This window comes from Hipposideros armiger, unplaced genomic scaffold, assembly GCF_001890085.2.
Source record: "Hipposideros armiger isolate ML-2016 unplaced genomic scaffold, ASM189008v1 scaffold_1144, whole genome shotgun sequence".
Classification (NCBI taxonomy): Eukaryota; Metazoa; Chordata; class Mammalia; order Chiroptera; family Hipposideridae; genus Hipposideros; species Hipposideros armiger.
The window spans coordinates 73,346-94,281 of NW_017732494.1; the positions used below are offsets into that span (position 1 = coordinate 73,346).

At 38.6% G+C, this 20,936-nt stretch overlaps 1 protein-coding gene across 5 annotated transcripts; it reads right to left on the reverse strand.

The window, feature by feature from the left end:
• Positions 1 to 2,441: 2,441 nt before the first annotated feature.
• On the reverse strand, positions 2,442 to 20,683 carry LOC109376517 (uncharacterized). Of its 5 annotated transcripts, none has more exons than XR_002122743.1 (3): positions 20,507 to 20,683; positions 19,699 to 19,938; positions 2,442 to 2,731 (listed from the first exon to the last, which is right to left on the reverse strand). XR_002122743.1 is itself a non-coding variant. In XM_019632453.1 (3 exons), the coding sequence occupies exons 1-3, from the start codon at positions 20,568 to 20,570 to the stop codon at positions 2,728 to 2,730; spliced, it is 363 nt and encodes a 120-aa protein (XP_019487998.1). In that variant the 5' UTR covers positions 20,571 to 20,683; the 3' UTR covers positions 2,442 to 2,727. The 5 variants fall into 5 exon arrangements, 3 of the variants coding, with proteins under 3 accessions (XP_019487998.1, XP_019487996.1, XP_019487997.1); XM_019632453.1 differs by having other exon boundaries at positions 20,452 to 20,683; XR_002122744.1 differs by lacking the exon at positions 2,442 to 2,731 and adding an exon at positions 16,892 to 18,273.
• Between the last annotated feature and the right edge of the window lie 253 nt (positions 20,684 to 20,936).

Here is a 20,936-nt window from a genome sequence, read left to right on the forward strand (position 1 = left end):
TCTCTTTAAAAAATACTACTGATACTTCATGCTAAGTTGCCTAAGACTCAAGTCTTGGGCTTTTTTCACCCCACCCCAGCCCCCCGGATCCTTTCTACATTTTCCAAACACAGTTCTACCAACATTCACAGCATCAGTGAATTAGGAGACACTCCTAAACGCTAACATCTGAGAACTTAAAGGAGATCAACTGAGAGGCACATGGTCACTGAGTGAGTCGGTGCCAAGTTCCACAAATAGAGCTTCAATCTTCTGACGGCTAGTCCAGGGCTCTATTCATCTAACCACTGCCGTGTCCCCTGAAGAATTTGGTGAAAATAGAGGATGGTACATTTGGCAAAGTAAATTGTTGTCATTGCCAGTGCTCATCTTCTATTTTTCCTTGTTGAATAGAATAATCAACATTTTACACTCCGATGCATATGTTCTGTTAGTATGTGATATATGTCAAGAATACCAATACAGGAATAATTTTAGAATTTATATTATCCCCCCAAATATAGAAAGCCCACATATATCAGCACAAAAGCATTTCGTAAATTATAAGATAAACAGGTATTCATTGACCATCATTCTTCTATATGAAGAAGAGGGCACACCTTATTTTTCATAAACTGCTTTCTTTTTTTTTAACTTGTGTGGCAGGATCCTCCATTGCCCAGTGACGCTCAACAACTATAAGGTATAAAGCGAACTTTCTACCCTGTTTGAAAATAGTAATGCTGTGAAACAAAACAACAGTCATTGTGACCTAAAGACAGGATATCGGCCAATTACAGTCCCAGGTCTAAGGGAGTGAAACCCCTGCCCCTGTCTGTGAATTTGTAGGTGAGCCTTAAAAAGCCTCACCCATTTGACCTCTTTTGTCCTGTTTGTATAGGGAAATGGTGGCTTAGCCTTCTCTGAGGAGATAAAAGGCGGCTAGTGCCTGGGTTGATGTCCCTGCCCTGCTGTCTGCTAGGTGTGCACCAGCAGGCAAGTCAGTAAACCTCCCTTACCTCTTGTTTCTTCACCACAACTGGCCGTCCCCATAAGGTTGTTGCAAAGATTAATGACATGTGTAAACAAGGGCTTACACCATAGAGCCCTGGAACCGAACAGGACCTTCCCAAGGGGAATTGACCTCACCGTTTCTCAGCTAAGAACACTGAGGTGCAAGAATGGTAAACGCTGCGCCCGAGACCATTAAGCCCGTGAGTCACACATCTGAGGCTGGAAGCCAGGTTTTCTGCTTGAGTGTGCTTTGTTTTATTTAAAACGTTTTTTTCCCCTCGATAGGCGCTACAGAACTGATATGCACGTGGAAGGAACATAAAGACTATGAGAGAATGATCTGACAGAGGAAGTAAACTTTTTACACCAAGTAACATGACAGCAGATGAGAAAAGAGGAAGGTACAAGGAAGAATCATTTACTAGAGGGGCTTAATAGCATGCCAGACATACACTACAATGTGCAAAGCTTTTACTTACCTGATTTGTATTACAGCGAAAACATCGACTAAGGATATTTTTTAAATGTATAGAATTATCAAAAAACACATTCCTTGCCTTCCCTGTTTCTAGCGTTCCTGGAATTCTAGGACTTGGCAGCCTTAACAATGAGAACGAGATCGCTGCTTTATGCTGTGTTGCCACCTGTGCTGGGAGGGGATGGAGGGGGCAGTGAGGAATTGTAAGGAGGGGCTGAGCTGGCCAGAGGAGCAGCCTTAGACGAGCAGTGCCAGCAAAACCTCTCACTCAGTGCTTTCCCATCTTAGTGGTTCAACTGGATTTACAGGTCCCTCTTAAATGAAATGTAAACAACCTGTTAAAATGATGTTTACACCCCCATAAATTACTGCAACCGACAGTCATTCTACATTTCTCATCTCATCACATCAGAGGTGACTGGTGGTAGGGTAGTAGAAGATAGTGTAACTGAGAGCTTCAAGCCCTCACGAAAAGACAGGCCTAGATAGGAATCAACAGCACCTGCCAAAGGGTAGTGAGTGCCAGGAGACAAAAGAAGCTCATTCAACAACAACAAAAACATGATTAGTGAGAAATGCCAGAAACAGGCTTTGGTTATTTATTTGTTTGTTTGTTTGTTTTTGCTTAGGGCTTAGGTAACCCATTAAAATCCAAGATGTAGGAGCTATTTGACATCTTGCCTCCTGGCGTATGTCCTCAGTTTGGCTCAAATAATCCGATCAAATCAAATCAAATCCAAAATGTGACACTACCCTTGTTTTCTTCCTCTAGGACTTGATGCTATATATCTCATGGGTGCAAGGAATAAGAATAGGTCAAATGTATAGTCTAGGAATTAGTAGACACCATAATCTAAAACAGACTAGAAAGATGACAGAGCTGGAAACCGAGAACCTAAGTTCAAGTTCCAACTCTAATGGTGAGGAATTGCATTTGCCTGGGCGTAAAAACCCTCTGATTACAGTCACCTAAACACATAAAGCTTTATTTTTCTCTTGTGGAAAGAAGTCCAGAAGTAGGCAATCACTGGTATAGGTTCAGGGTGTCAAGGCTGGGGTCTCTTTAAAATTTTCTTAGCCTGTTCCTCATGGGTCTAAGAGGGCTACTGTCACTCTTTCCATCACATCCATCTTCCAGACAGGAGGAAGGTGTAGGCAGGAGGTGGAACCTGTCTGTATCAGTGAAGCAAAAACTTTCCCAGAAACATTTAACAGACCTCAGCTCATGTCTCAGTGTCCAGAACTGTGTCACTGGGCTACCTAGAAAAAGAAAGAGAACAATTAGCTTTTTTTGCTAAATACATTGTTATTCCAAATAGAATCAGAAAGGAGGAAGGGAAGAATGGATGTTAGGTACTTAGCAGTCTCTTCCTACAATCACTAAGTAACTGTTGCTCTCCCTGTATTACATTTTCTTATCTATAAAACGGTTATCATGAATACCTGCTCTATCTTAACTCCCTGGCCCCCTTTCACCACCAGCATTGATTAGGGGAATATAAATGAGGGTTTTAACGAATTGAAAAGCTAAAGGTAGTATATAAACATAAGATAGTTTTATTAAAAGGGTAATAGAAAGGAAGGGGTTGTATTTATTGAAGGAGACTCTAATGCATACCTTTCCACTTCTTTGGTCACCACTGAAAGTAAAATAGCCATAAATTATCTAAAAGTCCATGTTGGGCATTTAAGGACTATACCAATAGGTATCAAAAACTTAGCCTTAGACTATACCAACTACAAATTACCTTCACAATTGTGAACTGTATGAACTTTTGCCATTTGACCAGTCATCATGCAGCCCAGGTGTGATCTCAGAGTGTCTTGAAAGCTGGGTTAGATTTGTCTGTTATAGGACAAAATGGTGAAACTACTTGTATTTGGAAATCCCTAATGTGTATAGCTAGTTAGGAAAAAAAATTTTTTTTCAAACCAAGATGTGGGAGTGGGGGAGTAAATTTTGAAAGTAAACCAAATGGTGTAACACTGATAGTTTTATTTTGTTTTGTTTTTGTATTCAGGATTACAAGAACTTCAGACTTTTCTAGTGAAAGAAACATTTATCCGTTGTCAGGCGGACAGTGTTCTAGGTTGAGATGTACTTGCCAATAGATTAATGTGTTGAAGTGTTTCCTTTCAAGACTATTTCTGTGCAATCAAAATTCAAATTAAAGTTAAAAAATCAGATATCAGCTAGCTACTATATCTTGAAGCTATCCATATAATGACCTTCTCTTATATATCCAGATTCAGAAATGGCCAAATAATCTATCAATTAAAGATATCAGGATCAGCGGAACTCTAAAGCAACACTACTAATGAATTCAAACAGCGTATCTCTTAAGAGCTAGGATAGACATACAATTAGTAAGGTACTTATTTCATTCAAAGATTTGAGATGACGACCCAGACGTGTTCTTTTATTTTTTAGCCTATTGGACTGTTTTCCATCATTCAGTAGCTATCATGTGGCCATGGGATGCAGTCAATTGGGGTTAGAGAGCAGTCAGCTGCACCAATGTTCAGTACACAGACAGAACATTTAAACGGGAATTGCTGGAAATAATCTGCAGCATTATGCACAAGAAACGATTATGCCAGTTCCCTTTGGAGGATTCGGGCCGTTTGCTGTGTAATATGGGGTCTGATCTCATGGGTGAAGCCTGGAACAATACAACAAGGGGTCGACAGAGCAAGGGAGATGCTTGCAGGTCAAGGGCAATGGTTATCAGGCATGGAAGTCATTGGAGGAGGAGAAAATGCTGATGAAATAGCTCCAATACCCGTACAATAATGACAGACAAGGAAGATGCATGTGTGAGTGGTAAGAGCTGAGGGGCAGAAAAGAGAACTGGCGGACTGTGGAAGTGTTTGAAGTTTTTGAGACTAGAGTCTACACATACACAATTACAACCTGAAGTTTTCTAAAATCTCAACTATTTTGCAGTGATCCTTGATAACGTTATGTGAGGATGTTTACCAACTGTGTTCTGCATTCATATGGATGGCACATGAAATTAAGAGAGCAGATCGTCTTCAGAAATATTCCCCCTTGAATTGTTTATGCATCTCATTTTGCATTTAGCTATTAGTCTTTTTTGGGTACCCACACACAAAAACCTACCAAAATATCTTTGTGGCTTTAATTTTTAAGTGGTTGTAAATTGAATTGTAAAAGGTAGGATATTTTATTAATGTGAGTCTAGATTGAGTGCACTTAGTGAACATGTAATATGTTTTCTTTGTGTTCTGTTAGTATTTATTCATTTAATTCATTCAACAAATAATTATTGTTGTGTGTGACATATATTGAGTGCCTGTAATGAGCTAAGCCATGTCATAAAGGATCCTAATCAGTCTACTAAGAAAGATTTGATTCTAATAAGAACATATAAATGTTCAATGATTTTCAACACAAATTTACTTGGGAACATATTACTGCTACACAGTGATTTAATCACCAACTGAAAAATCCCTTCAGTAAAGCTTTCGTCGTCTGTTCTGAGGAAATTGCTATGCCTGCTATTTAGTATAACACTTTATATACTTATATACCCCTCATCAGGATACAGTGCAAAAAATATGTGCTAAATACTTGCAATTTGGAAACAAATAAAATCAGAGGTACTGGGAATATTTTAGTTCATAGCCTAGACAAAAAGAAGATATCTATACTCATTGAGAAAATATTATTGATATGTTCCCTAAATCTAAATACAGATTGGGAAGGCAGGTTTCCTAGGAGAATTAGATCTTGCCAATATTAAGAATGAAGAGAGAGATAGCATGATCCTGTTAGACCTACCCTTCAGATCTTAAAAGGTTGGGGAGAAAAAGAGTTTTTTATGCTCAAAGTGAACACAAGTGGTATCACATAAGAGCATACCTAACTTTGCAGTGTCGTCCATTTTTTACAAAACACATTTTCTGTGCCTTTTATCTTTATATGGATGAATTTTAGAAAACTGGCTTACAATCTGAATATGTTTATAAAATGCTACTTTGTTTCTGGGTAGTCTTATTCCATCTAATTCCTTTTTATGTTTGGCTTTTAATCATTCATTTCAAGCTAAATGCAATCAAATGTCTGGAAATTGTAAAATTATGGTAATATCACTACTCTTCCGTTACCATATGGCTGTCTTGCAAATAACTCTTCAAAAGTAATTGACTTTCAACATATTCCCTTCAGTTATTTTGCGTTGGTCCTAGTACTCTGCCAATTCTACCTTCTTATCTTACTCTCCATCTCATTAGACTAAGAGAATACATGTCTGAAACAAATATATTTATAGTCTCATAGGAAAGACATCTAAGAAAATCAAGCGCAAAAGGGAAAGAAAAAAGAGCTAAGTGTAAAACATGTTGGGCTCACTGCCTAATATATTTTGGGCCCTGATCATCTGGGCCAGCGCTTGCTTGTTATGAAAGATGAGTCTAAGCTACTCTGTGCTGATGCAATTTATTACAAGGAAAGGAATAATTTACAAGTCATGGCTTCAATTTACAATTGCAGACTTCACGTCCGTATAAATCATGTGCTATGCTTATATAGTCAGTCATTTGGGCTTCCTTCCCTCGATTCTTAGATTTCCCAAAGTATCGAGTTTAATTTGAGGATTTTCACCAAACTTCAGAAGCCTATCTAAAACAGATAAGAAAATATTAAAGTGTCCCATCAGCTCAACTTCATTAAACTCTTAAGATTTACTGACTAAATCCCAGTCTTCATATCAAAACATATCTTTGTGAGTGACACACAGAATGTGATATCACTTATTTAGGATTTATATGAATGAATGACAAGCTCCTTAGTTTGTAATACCACTAAGATGGTTGATTTGGAACCATTTCATATTGTGCAATTTTATTAACTAAATTTCTGTGATGAATCATCAAGAACTAATGGTCTTTGAAAAATTTACTTGGATGAGTTGATATAAGATTAAAAAGTATTATTTGTATGCTTTATAAGCCATGATAATCTGAAAGATAAATTAAAACATAAAAAGAAAATCCTCCAAAAACTTATAATATGCTCCCTTTTTTAGTGTCCTGTCTAGATCTGTGGTCTGCACTGTACAAAAGAAGAGGAAAGCTATAGCTGACTTATAAGAGAGCCTAAAATGAGCAAAGAGCTGAAAAGTTAGTTTTAGGACTTAGAGGAAAATTCCCAGAAACTAAGATATTTTAACTTTGAGAAAAAAAGATTACAAAATCAATAACAATAGTTTGCATTTATTGAACACTTGCCATGTACCATTCTTCACAGTTACTTTATAAGATAGATATTATTATTATTATTCCCATTTTACAGATGAGAAAACTGAGGCTTGGGGAAAATTAACTTGTCCAAGGTGATATAAGTAGTAGGTGATGGAGGTAGAAGTTGAATCATAGAAATCTGACTCTAGAGCCACCTCTTTACCATTATATTCTCCATAAAGCAAATAGTAGTCATACAGATTGAATAGTTATCTGAACCACAGAACACTTCATAAGATATTCTTAGCAAAAACAGTGAGCTTAAATCTATTCAAGTTTTTAAAGCTAACATCATTTACAGAAAGGGGAACAAGTTAAATAACATCTCACAGAAACAAACCTGGAAACCCATACCATGGAACATAGCCCAGGATCACGGACCTGTTTCTGCAACAAGCCAATGGCATGCAAACAACATACAAATAAACAAAAAACCGTGGGGCCTTTGCTAGGATCTTACTGCCGCAGTCCACTTTGAGTCCAGAGATATAGGCACCAGGCACCACCTGGGAGATTGTCAGACATCAATATCTCAGGTCCTGCCCCAGACCCTACTGAAGCTTAAGATCCCTAAGTGAGTTATTTGCACACTGGAGTTGGAGAAGCACTGGTCTAGATGCCTAGAGACTTATCCAACTGTAATATGTAGACCTTGTTTGGATCATGATTCAACAAGCCAACTGCAAAAAGGCATTTCTACCTATTGGGGAGACTGGGCATGGACTAGCTCTTGGATTCTACAAAGGAATGAGTGCTAATTTCATTAGGTGTGCTAATGGCACCCAGTGGTTAATGGTGGATGCCCAAATCTTTTAAAATGTAGACATGTACACTGAAGCACGGAAGGGTGAAATACTATGTCTGGAATTTGCTTTAAAATGGTTTGGCAAAGAAAATAGCAATTAAGTGATACAAATGTGGCAAAATATTGAAAATTGTTGAATCTGTATGATGGTCATTCTGTTCTTCTCTTTACTTTTGAATATGTTAGGATTTTTCGTGTTTTTTTAAAAGACCAAGAGAAACAGGCTTATGTCCTAGAAATTTTAGAAATAGCTAAAAGAAAGGAGTTTCTGGTAGTAAAAAGAGTTAATCGTTTTCACAGGATGCCAGAGAATCTTTCCTCAAAGAATTCTAAAAATAGGACAAATTCATTGGTCTGGGGGCAATTTTATATACAGGTCTCATAAAAGCCGGAGGACTTAAACAGTCTATCCAGCTCCCTTTCTCAAAAATGATTCTATGGTAGACGTTACACTTTGTGAATACGTTGGGCCATTGGTCTTAGATTTAATGGCTTGTGTTTTTAAAAAAGAAAAAGCAGTTGATGATGCCTCTCTTCTCACCCCATATCACCCCGCCTTATGGGGTTCTTCATTGGCAGTTCACTCTAATGGAGGACTGATGAAATGCCGAGTGACCTACTCATGAGAGCAAGCATTTAATAGAATCCCGTCCTAATCTCATTCTGTTGAGAGTCTACGCGTCTAAGTGCAGACTAAGGCCTTTTGATGTTACGTGATCAATAGGAACCCCTTTAAGCTGGCATGTATTTGTCATATAGAAAGGCATTCCTGTCAACATCATGTAAACCCTTAATGGGCTTACTCGTTGCAAAGCATATCATTTTTTTGTTTTGGGAAAAGGGAGTGAAAGAGATTCCAGAAGCCATTAAAAAGAAAAACCAAGCACTTTTGTAGCTTAGTAAGTGGCAGTGCATGTGGTAATATGTTTTCTATTTCCTGGTTCCTTCCTATAGAAACCTGAATGGCTCTCCATTCTCTAACTAATAAACTCAGCCAGCACCCGAGACGCAGACATTATACTGTTCACAGATGAACAACCGACGCCTGACTGGTTCAGTAGGTGCCTTGTGTTTACAGAGTGAGTCAGTGGACAAGCAAGAATATGCTTCCAGAAACCTTCCCATTTTAACCACAATTAGTTTTTCCTGTATGGTGCTATATTTGGGTCTATTGGTTTGGAGTTTATGGAATAATCCAGAGCATCTAAGTTTTTCCTTTAGACTAATAAGTATTAGGAGAAATAAATGAGTAAGAGGATAGCGGGTGGAATTTTGGTTCTGACTCTGAATCAGATTTGCTGACCTCAGGCCTCTGCTTTTGCTTGCACTTCTCTAATTCAGGTGATGCCGCGAAAAGGTTCTCTATCTACAAGACGCCACATTGTTAGATGTGTGTGAATTTTGTAGACACCTAAGTTGTTTTTTCTCCCTCTTCCTTAGTCTTCCTAGGCTTGTCTTTGGTATATCAAGGAAAAATACCTTGTTTCTTTTTCTTTCTCTCTTTATATTATTAATATCCCTAGGCCAGATGTGCATTCTTCCACATGTATATCTAATTATATCAAATTTTGGAGGAGTGGAAAGAATTTGTATTTTTCAAGGACCTACTGTATAGCATATGCAATGCAAGTGTGTGTTTATATATTTTTAATTGACTGTATATTAGATTTTTGTGATAATTATGATTATCCCCTTGTTAATGCAGACAATCCTTATTGGGACTTTAAGGATAAATGAGCCTCTGGATAGAAAACTCTTTTTATATTATCCAAACTCATGGTGTCTTCTTTTTTGGGAGAGATAAGTGAATATGATGTTGTTAAAGCATAGTAATCCTCTATTTAAAAATAAATTATATTTATATTTATTAATTTTTATAAGCCTGAATAGGAAATTATGTTTACTTTGGGAAGCAACTCAAGCTCTAACCTTTGGTGATATAATTAACATGTTACCATGCAAACAATTTTTTGAAACGCCCTAAAATGAGTGTATTAAAGTTACATCTGAGAAAGACAAATTAAATCTTTTGAAATTCAAATTCTGGTACATGATTCAAGGTTTAAGCTCAAATTCTTGAATAAAAAGTTAAAACTCGTGCTCACTTCGGCAGCACAAATACTAAAATTGGAATGATACAGAGAAGATTAGCATGGCCCCTATGCAAGGATGACATGCAAATTCATGAAGCGTCCCACATTTTAAAAAATAAATAATAATAAAAGTTAAAACTCTTTGTACCAAGTACACCCTGTTTGGTCACACTAATTGAAAGAGTCACCAGCATGCTTTTCACAGGTTCCAAAATCAAACTAGAAAAAATGCATATGATAAAGTAAATTTAGATTTATTCATGACAAGCTAATATGCATGTTCTATAAAATAACTTAGGCAAAACTCATTTCAGTACATCTTTTACTAAAGTTTTGAGAAAACATCTGCAGGGTAGTAGAGCTTCAGAAGTTATCAAATACTTGCCTTCATGCTAACGGCATTCATAACACAGATTTGCTAAAGAAGCCTCATTCTATTAGCAATCACCTATTTTGCACACAGCTATCTTATATTTGCCATATGGGCTTTTATCACACCTTTCTTTCAGTCCCAGGTTTCTCTGTGCTAATTGCAGCTAAGTCAAATGGGTGCAAAGAGGACTTCAGAGGGGAGGGTGTCTTAATTGGGACCCCACGGATTTTGAAGCTGTACATGAAAATGTGGGGCTGAAAGAGAAAGCACAGGAAGCTGTGTCAGCAAGTGGCATGAAAATAAGGCTTTCTGAAGACGGGATGAAATAGACACTAAAAGTTGCCGCGGTGTGATGTGCGATGTGGTCGTAGGAGTGCTTCATCTTTCCCACCATCTACTGGGTCTGGGTTTGTCAACCTGGGCACTCACTACTCACAGTGCTTTGTTGTAGGATCTTAAGCAGAAGCCTTGGTCTCAAGCTACTAGATGCCAAGTAGCACACCCTCAGTGTGATAATAATAATATCTCTTAATTATTACCTGGTAGGTTTGCCAGATTTAGCAAGTAAAAATAGAGGACACCCAGGTAAATTGAGTATCTGATAAGCAGGAAATAATTTTTGGGTAGAAGTATGTCCCATGCAACATTTGGTACAGACCTGTACTAAAAATTTGTTTGTTGTTTATCTGAAATTCAAATTTAACTGGGAGTTCTAGTTTTACTGCCCTACTAGGAGGCAGCATTGCCCATGATTGAAATCTGCTGTGCTGTTGATCTCAGTAAGTTAAGAGCAAACACTCCAGGTACTCTTGACTGACCTGACAGCGTTGCTTTCCTTAACCTCTCTGACCCCAGTAAACTTGTGTGCAGGAGAGCTCATTAACCTCCCTCACAGGGTGGATGTGAGATCTAAAGGAAATAATGTATGAAATACCCTTAGTAGGATGGCAGGCATAGTAAACAATTGGTATATGTTTGTTGTTACTATCTAGCAATTCCTCGGGAGATGCTGTCATAATATAGTTACCGATCTCTGAAAGACTGTACTAAGAAAACAGCAGCAGCTGTGCAGCAACTCTCAGTCTTAGCTACACACTGAAATCACCTGGGCAGTGTCCCCACTGATGCCTGAATCCTGGAGCCTCTGAGACATTTGGATTTCAGTGTGTGTGGCCTGAGCACTGGGATTTTCAAAAGCTTCCCAGAAGTCCTGAAATGTGTAGCCAAAGCTGAGAACCTCTCTTTGAGAGAAAAGTATTAGATAACTGGTATTCCTTAATAATGAAGAGAGGAAGTAAGCTCAACTTAATGACATCTGATTCTTGAGTTGTACAAAAGCAGGTTGGAATCAAATTTAGAGAAAAGATGGACATGATTTCATTCATTCAGTCATTCGACAAATATAATATCTGAGTACCTGCTATGTTCTAAGCAGTTAAGGGAGTCCCTGTAGGGAGAGACAGACACTAAAGAAGACATTTTAATCTAATTTTAAAGACTAGAACAAAGTCATGAGTAGTTTTAATGAGAAAGCAAAATGGGGAGAAACCAGCCTGACTTGACAAGATGTTCTCCTCTCTGACCTGAGCTCTTAGAAGAGATAGAAGTAGGTAGGGCATATTCCAATGACAAATAAAAGGATAGCATAAAACTATAAAAAGTGTTAGAAAGGCCAAAACACAGTAAGATTTTAGAAACACTAGAAAACTAGCTATCTACAGTAGGATCATTGTGTGAAAAGGGAAGTCCTAGAATAAAGGAGAACACGAAAGAAGTGTGAACTCTTTTTTTTGAGGAAGATGTGCGTTGTTTAACAGATTGTTAAAAGGCGGCACACCCATTTTGCTTCATTTTTCCCACGAGGCATGATCTACTAGAAAATAGAAAAACTGTGAAGTGAAAATTTGTAGGCTAAAATAGGTGAGGATAGAGTGAAAGACCACCCATATCCACTTTACATGAATTATTAACCTCGTGTTCCAGAAAACTGAGTTACCAGTAAATTTTCATATGTAGTCACAGAACCTTTGGTAGTAATATGATAGGAATGATAGTGTATTTGTGAAAATTATATTCCCTTTTATAACAGACAAACCTGAAAATATTTATAATGGCTTAAATACAATAAAAGTTTCTCGTTCAAGTCTGAAATTGGCATTCCTGATTGGTAGGTTGCTATCCTCTAGTGGTGGATTCAGGGACCCAGGTTCCTTCTATTCTTGTGGTTTTGCCATCTTTACTAAATGGTTTCTTGGGTCTCCGTGCTCATCTGTTTCCAGGCTGTGGAAAGGAAAAGCCCATGGAGGGCCACCAACAGGATGTTCTTGTGGGCGGGGCCTGCAAGTTGCACACATCACTGTTGGAATCCTTCCACCGGCTAAAACTCAGTCACTTGGTCACCCCTATCGAAAAGAAAGCTGAGAAGTGTAGTTGGCCCAGGAAGGATAATAATCGGGTTTGGTGATAGTTCACCGGTGTCTACCCAGCTAATAGGAGATCTGCCAGAAAACTGTTGTTAGATGAATAATTTAAATTTCAGAAATGGGGTTGAAATGGAGTTGAAGGATATAGAAACAATACAGGCTTGAAACCACGTGGGAGGGGAAACAGTGATCACTTGGAGCCTGTACCTCGTCTTCTGCATTTAAGGCATTTAACAAACACACGATGCTGTTGGTAAGTGAGAACTGGGTGGTGGTATAATTGAGTGGATTCATACTTAAGATAATTGTGCCCAGTGAGTGGTACTCACTGCCAACCATGAAGGCAGTCTCTTGCACCGTGCCCCGTGACTCTCCTTGCCCATTCTAATTAAGTATTTTTATGAAAATCTTGACGAGAAATAAATTTGTGGCTGGCTCAGTGAAAGAAATACTGAATGATACAGCAGATGAAAGAATCAAGAGTAGTTTCAAAATGATCTCAGCAATCTAGAACATAGGTCAGCAGAATTTTTCTGAAAACAGCAAGGGAGTAAATAATTTAGGTTTTTGGGTCATAAGGTCTGTGTCACAATTAGTCCTCTCTGCTGTTGTAGCCCCAAAGCAGCCATAGACAGTACATAAATGAACTGGTGTGGCTGTGTTCCAACAAAACCAAATTTACAAAAATAGCTGCCAGGCCAGATTTGACCCATGGGCCATACTTTGCTGAACTCTGATCTAGAAGTATAGGCTGAAATCCGAAGGCAATAAATCTAAGTGTGTTCATTTAAGGCCAAAGACCAGTGGGCCTGACAGGTTACATACTGTGTTTCCCCCAAAATAAAACCTAACCAGAAAATAAGCCCTAGCATGATTTTTCAGGATGCTCGTAATATAAGCCCTACCCCAAACATAAGCCCCAGTTAAGATCATCAGCCAGTCATGACTGTTTGAATAAGTGTAGATTTTTGTACATGAATAAATGAATAAATGTAGATTGTTGGAGCAAAAATTAATATAAGACCTGGTCTTATTTTCGGGGAAACACGGTATATGATATCCTTTCTAATCATAGTAGAGCTACAAGATAGGCATGATTTGCTCTTATTTTATGAATAAGAAAGCTAAATCTCAAAATTAGTAGTTTGACCTGGCTTTCATATCTGGATAACAATTTATGGGACATCGCGCCACTTAAAAATGGGTGAATTGAGAGAGTCACAATTAATTGCTCAGGTCAAAGATGGAGCAGTTCATGTGGCAGCACTCCCTGTAGGAAAGCCCTGGGCTCTTCTGGCTCAGTTCTGATCCAAGTGTGTGACGTTGAGAGACTTGCTTGACTTCTCCAGGCTTTGGCTAACAAAGCAATAAAAATAAGAGGCTCAACTAGATAAACACCACGGCTTTCTTCTCAAGTCCAACAGGGTTACGATTAATATATATTAAGGGAATCATGTGAAAGAGAATTGAGACTTACTCTTAGTAACTCTAAAAGCAATTCTTTTAAAACTTTTCTAATGTAGTTTTATATAAAACCAACATATAAAACATAAAAATGCAATTTTATGAGCCTGTGTTTTATAAGTTCAAATTTACAAGGTGTGATAAAAAAATACGGTGAATTTTTAAATTAAAAAAATATATATTACAGTAAAAGACACATTGTCATTAATCTCCCTCACAATATGCCCCCTTGCTTTGAACACACTTATCCCATCATTCTTGCCACTTTCTGAAGCAGTTCTGGAAGTCCTCTTTCGTGTCTTTAGTTGCACTGTTGTGGCTGCTTTGATGTCTTGAATCAATTCAAAACGTTTACCTTTGATGGTCATTTTGACTTTGGGGAAGAGCCAGAAGTTTCACGATGCCAGATCCGGTGAATAGGTGGGTGAGGACACACCATAATGTTTTTATTTGACAGAAACTGCCGTATCAGAATTGATGTGTGACATGGAGCGTTGTCAAGATGGAGGGTGAAGTAAAGACACTCATGAAATAGGACTTCCAGAACTGCTTCAGAAAGGGCAAGAATGATGGGATAAGTGTGTTCAAAGCGAGGGGGTGTATTTTGAGGGGGATTAATGGCAATGTGTCTTTTACTGTAGTAATATTTTTATTTAAACATTCATTGTATTTTTTTATCACACCTCTCATAATATTTTCTGAGTATAAAGACATGTATTGAGAAACTTAGGCTGATATGCATGAACCTGAAGTTTTAAACTGGGAGTGATAGATGATCGATGGATTATTTTTAGCATCAGCGCCTCAGAGTTCTACTCATTGTGTGTTGCATATTTGTCTGCTTACTGGCTTTGGTTGTATAATCTCAAGAAAATCCTTATTATTTCTTGAGCAACTGTGTGCTGTAAACTTGCGACATTAGACATCTCACCTACCATTGAAGCCTCATATGAATCATATGAAGTAGGTACATTCGTTCCCGGTTCCTTCTATCAACTTACCAAACTGGTGGGTCTGCAGATATCCTCTATGGCCCTCTGGGGGTCTGCTTCCATCAGTCCAGTCTGCTCCAATTTGTTTATGTGGACATGCAAAATTTACTTTGAACAGAGAGTTTCATGGCTAGCAAGTTAGGAAACTACCGTTTTATACTACGGAGCCTCCTGAGCATCTAGAACTGTCCTTTATAGTCCTGTATATTTATGATTGAAAAGTCAGGAAATCACTGGAAATTCATAATCGCCACCTGACTTTTTCTGGAGGGAAGCAACCTTTTGCTGAAGTTATGAATATCCTTGCTTTGGAAAACGTAGCTTTGTTTTATGATTTACTTATAACTTTATGGTAAACAATGGAGTTAATATCCCTGTTTCCAGGAGACCTTTAGCTTGTACTTTCACTAACATAAACAACATCCATAGTGTGAAAAGGGGAGACAGAATAAAACATTTGCATTCAAAAATGCACTTGGAAAGGCTGATCAAGTGGCTCAGTTGGTTAAGAGCTCGCTCAAGAGTGCGAACTCTGTGCAACAGGGTCGCTGGTTCAATTCCAGGCCCGAGCTGAGCTGTCGCTGAGCTGCCAACAGGTGGCAGGATGGCTCAGCTTTAAAAAAAAAAAAGAAAAAAAATGCACTTGGTTTATTCCCCCAAACCCATAAAAACTAGTCTAATCATGCGAGAAACATCAGATAAAACAAAATTGAGGGGTATTATACCAAATATCTGACCAGAACTCCTTAAAACTGGTAAGGTCACCAAAAGCAAGTGAAGTTTGAGAAACTGTGAAAGCCAAAGAGCCTAAGAAAACATGACTCCTAATTGTATTGTGATATCCTAGATGGGACTTTGGAACAGAAAAAGGACATCGGGTTCAAGCTAAGGAAATCTCAATAAAGTACAAACTTCAGACAATAATAATATATCAATACTAATTCATTAATTGTGATAACTGTATATATAATACTAATGTAAGATATTAAAATAGAATTATGAGAAAAAAAGAAAATCCTTATACATGCAGTGATAAAATAATTTAATAGTTTTGCAATCTAAGAAAACTCATCAGAAACAGAAAATCTGAACAGGCCAATTACTACCAACAAAACTGAATCAGTAATCAACAAGCTCCCAACAAACAAAAGCACCCCTATGTTTACTGCAGCGCTATTCACAATAGCCAAGATATGGAAACAACCGAAATGCCCATCAATAGACGGTTGGGTAAAGAAACTGTGGTACATTTATACAATGGAGTATTACTCTGCCACAAAAAGAATGAAATATTACCATTTGCAATAACATGAATGCACCTAAAGAATATTATGCTAAGTGAAATAAGTCAGACTGAGAAAGACAAATAGCATATGATCTCACTTATATGTGGAACCTAAAGAACAGAATAAACGAGCAAACAAAACAGAAATGGACTCAGAGATGCAGAGAACAAACTGATGGTTGCTAGATGGGGCAGGAGGTTGGGAGATGGGGGAGAAGGTAAAGGGATTAGAAAGTACACATTGTCAGTCACAAAATAGTCACGGGAATATGTAATAGAGTATGGGGAATATAATCCATAATGTTGTATAGATTGCGCAGGGTACCAGATGGGCACTGGACTTATCGGGGGGATCACTTCATAGACTGTGTAGCTGCCTGACCACTGCAGTGTACACCTGAAGCTGATGTAGAATAATACCGAATGTCAACTATAAATAAACAATATATATATATATATATATATTGTTTACAATATATAATATATAACAATATATAACAATATATATACAATATATAACAATATATAACAATATATATATACAATAAACTATATATATATATATGTATATATATATATAGTCACGGGATGTAAAGTACAGCATAGGGAATAGAGTCAGTGGTATAGTAACAACTATATACGATGTCAGAGGGATAGTAGATTGCGAGGGGGGTTATCGCTTTGTGAGGGATGTAAATGTCTAATTATTATGTTGTTTTGCATACCTGAAACTCATAAAAAAAATGAGAGAGAAAACTCATCAGAATACAGAAATGGCAAGAGAAGCCTGAAAAACAAAATGCATTAATTTGACAATTTAAATCAGGTAGTCTTAAGTATATCAATTTGGCATACATGATAAAAATAAATGTTAATTAAGCATTTGCAAAAATCCTATCGGTCAAGGTAGGCTAAGTTTATGCTATGGTACTAAATGAACCCCCAAACCTCAGTGGCTTGCTGTTTATTTCTTGTTCATGTTATTGGATTGTCGGAAAAGTCATGATATATTTTTTCTATGTTTTTCGTTGCAAAAATGCGTTATGACTTTTCCGACAACCCAATACATGTCCAGTTCAGGCTGAGGTTTGGAGGAGGGCTCTGATCCACATAGCTTCTCGGGGATCCAGGTGGTTGGTGATGATGGCTCCACACTCTCACAGCTATACCATCTGGAGCAGGTAGCATCTTTAGTTGCTGAGGTGGGCAAAGGCACCTGCAGTGCAAAACGGGCTGTTTTTTACACGTGAGCATAAAAGCACATGCGTCACTTCTGCTCCGTGTGGCCCCAGTCTCATGGCTCTATTTCAGAAGTGAATGTGTGATTCATATGAACTAAATAGGCAAAAGCATTTGGAAGAGCTATTAAGGAGCAGGTCTCAAACATATATTATAGTCGAAAAATGCCGGTTCCCGCGCCCCTATCCTACAACCCTAGAATCAGGATCTCTGGGATATAGTTGGGAAATGTGCCTTTTAGAAAATGTCGCACAGCTGAGTCTCATTACCAACAGGAAGCTACTGCTGTGCACAAGAGAGTGTTTTTGAAGTAAAGGCAACGATTAGCCATGTGGATTTCAGGTTACCCTGGCTGCAGTGTTAGAGATGGATTCAAGAGGTAAGAAACTAGAAGCAGGGGGATTTCATGTCACACAACATATACAGTTTAATGAGAAACATAAATGTGTGTGCTTATGTATCATGCAATGTACTAGCAGGACCAGCTCAAGAGAGTCTAACGTAACAGTGCTGTTGTTAAGTGTCTCTGTATATTTTAAGAATCTTCTCCCCACCTCTTCCTTCCTTGACGCCCATCCAGTACGGTAGGCACAGAGTGGCTGCCAACCAGTCCTGTTCACTTCATTCACTAAATGTTCTGCGTGTCCAGGACGCCCATGGTGTTGGCTGTAGAGCCAGGGCAGCACCAAGAGGAGTCCCTGGATAGGAAGTAGAGGATGGGGGAGGTGGGCGTGGCCTGCTTCTCTCCAGAGGTTGTTCCCAGAGGTTGCTGGAAGAGGTCCAACTTTTCTTCAGGCCTGACAGGGCAGCACAGAACCTGGTTAATATTGCTGGGTCTTCTGCCTTCTGGGTTAGGAGTAGATCTGCGCTGGGAAAAAGTGACCAGTGCATGATTCTTTTGAAAAATAAATCTATCTGGTCAGTGCTGGATCAGTTAAGGATTGACCATCCAGGCCTTGGTTTCTCCTCTTCCATCTGCCTGTATGTTGGCTGATTCACCTGGCAAGCCCCCAGCTAACATCAGACCTCTTAGAATGACGATTATCAAAAAGACAACAGATAACAAATGTTGGCCTGGATATAGAGAAAAGGGAAACCTGGGCACCACTGGTAGGACTATAAGCTGGTACAGCCACTGTGGAAAACAGTATGGAGGTTCCTCCAAAAATTAAAACTAGAACTATTCCATTTATATGAAATGTCTGTTAAAGGCAAATCCATAGAGACAGAAAGTAGATTAGTGGTTGCCTACACCTGGGGGGGCGGGACTCGGAAGTAACTGCAAATGGGTAAGAGGTTTCTTTTTGGGGTGATAAAGACGTTCAGAAATTAGATTTTGGTGATGGTTTTATCAACTGTGTAAAGTCACTGAATTTGTATACTTTTTTAAGGTGAATTATATGGTTTGTAAGTTATGTCAATAAAAGTATTTTTAAGATGAGACAAAGAGTTGCTGGAGGAGGCAGATATGGAATATAAGGAAACTTTTTTTTAAAGACGGAAGGGATTGATGTGGGTGATATAGGTAGGATGAGGGGGAGAAGCCAGAGTGGAGAGAGAGAAAAATAATACAGCAGAGAAGAATAAGAAGCTTGGCAAGTCCTGGATCATTACACCAGACTAAGATCAAGCCTTAGTTTGCAGAAGGAGAAGCACTTGCAGGAGTAAGGACTTCCTTCCTTCTGTGGCAAAATATGGAGATGAACTTGTAGACTGAAGAGAAAAAGGGAAGAAAAGCGAGAGTGTTCATTCATGTTTGGGGATGAATTGGGTAACATCAGGAGAATGGTGACAGTTCACACAACAAATGTGAATATTAGAAAAGATAGCTGAGTATATGAGTAAAAGGATTTTGAAGCCATTAGGGCTTAGCTAAGTTTAAATGAAAAATTGTACAGTACTTAATCATCAAGGTTATACATTCTTTTCTCCAGCAGCTTTAACTTTCCATGAAATAGAAGCAGAAAATATTGATGGATTAACTGCCTGTAAAACTGTATTTGAACTGGTAGAGTACAGGTTCCTGCTAAGGTTGGATGTAAAAGTGCCGATTTAATCAGGCATAAACTATTCAAACACGGATATGATTATTACAAGCTAAATGACAAATTTCAAGGTGTAAAACATCTTAGAAAAATAATTTCAATTCATTAATCAAGATTAGACTTAAGTCATTGAAATTTGATTTTTAAAGCTTACTGAGCTTCTATGAGACCTCAGAAGTGGAGCTAAGCATGATAATGCTTCCTTATCAAATGGAAACCTCAGAAAAGCCAGAAGCCACTTACCATTCTACCAAATGGGTCCATAGTATTGTAGGTACAGAAGGAAGTCCGGAGCAGTGCTCTCCCATGAAGCACATCTGAACACATAGATGATCGTTGATAGGCATATTCCTGGGTCCTCTCTCACAAACACGTGAATTCCACTCTGGGGTACAGCCCAAACCTTCTGTATTATAACCAGTTATAAAGGCGATGCTGATGTTAGAATGGTGACACATCTCTCCAACCTGGTAAGAATTTAAGCTGAAATGGTGATAGTGGGAAAAAGATCAAACATTTTTTGTTTGTTTTTAAAGGGGGTATAGTCTTTAATGGTTCGGCAAAAATCTTAAGTCCCTGAAAGATTTTCTGTACTCCATTGTTTGGTATGATTAGCTCTTCACCTTCCTAAGTAATTTAAACCTTTTTTTTTTCAAATACATTAATAAATTGGTAATTCCAAGTAAGAAGGTTTATTTATATAATGTGTGGGGAAACCTACCAGAGCTATACACAGACGTGAAAGGAAGAGAAACAAAATCGGGTTAGTCAAGGTCTGTCAAAAGTCTTGCTCTGACGAAAGGAGGGTAAGGGTGACTCTAGGGCCTTTAATTACTTTGCCTTACAGGACCAGATTCATGAAATGTCAAACCTAACAATCAGTTCACCATGCCACAACGAACTTTAAACGTGACTATCAATGCTTTATTTTACGAAGCTGAGCTCTTTCCTAATGCATTTTATCTGGATTGGTTTTAACTATGACTGCAGTTGTACCTTAAAAAACGAATCTTCCCATCTTCCTCCTCTCCACCCCGCCCCTCAAAATTACCAGCTGCAAAAGTTTCACGTGGATCGTGCGCCTCCCGCAAATACAGACACATACACCCCCACATAGAAACTTTGGACACATAAAAACTTTTTCACGCCGCCCTTCTAGGCCCCCAAAGCCTCCAGCAAAGCCTCCCCTGTGCTATTTTCCGTCCCCGTTTAGTCTTCCGGCCCCAAAGTTCGGCCTCCTCACCCTTCCCAAGCGGTCCTAAAAGTCTGGTCCGGCCCGACGGGGCGGGGCAGGACGGGGCGGGGCGGGCCTGCTCCATTGGGGTCGGACGGGTGGGGGAGGTGTGGATAGGACCGGTCCGGCTTGCTTAAAAGCCGTCAGCTTTTCGACCTGCATCTGTTCTAGGAAGGATGTACCTACTTGAGAAGCTTAAGTTCAGCCTGGCTTGGCCTTTGGAAGCGAAACGAAAAACTTTTTAAAA

Bases quoted from the DNA above. Each gene is read 5' to 3' on its own strand.
- LOC109376517 (XM_019632451.1), bottom strand. From the start codon at position 20,570: ATGTGGGGGTGTATGTGTCTGTATTTGCGGGAGGCGCACGATCCACGT. The intron at 19,939-20,451 runs GTACAACTGCAG...TCACCATTTCAG, and splicing joins GGGAAGATTCGTTTTTTAAG to CTTAAATTCTTACCAGGTTG. The intron at 18,279-19,698 runs GTAAGTGGCTTC...ACTTTTTCCCAG, and splicing joins TGGACCCATTTGGTAGAATG to CGCAGATCTACTCCTAACCC.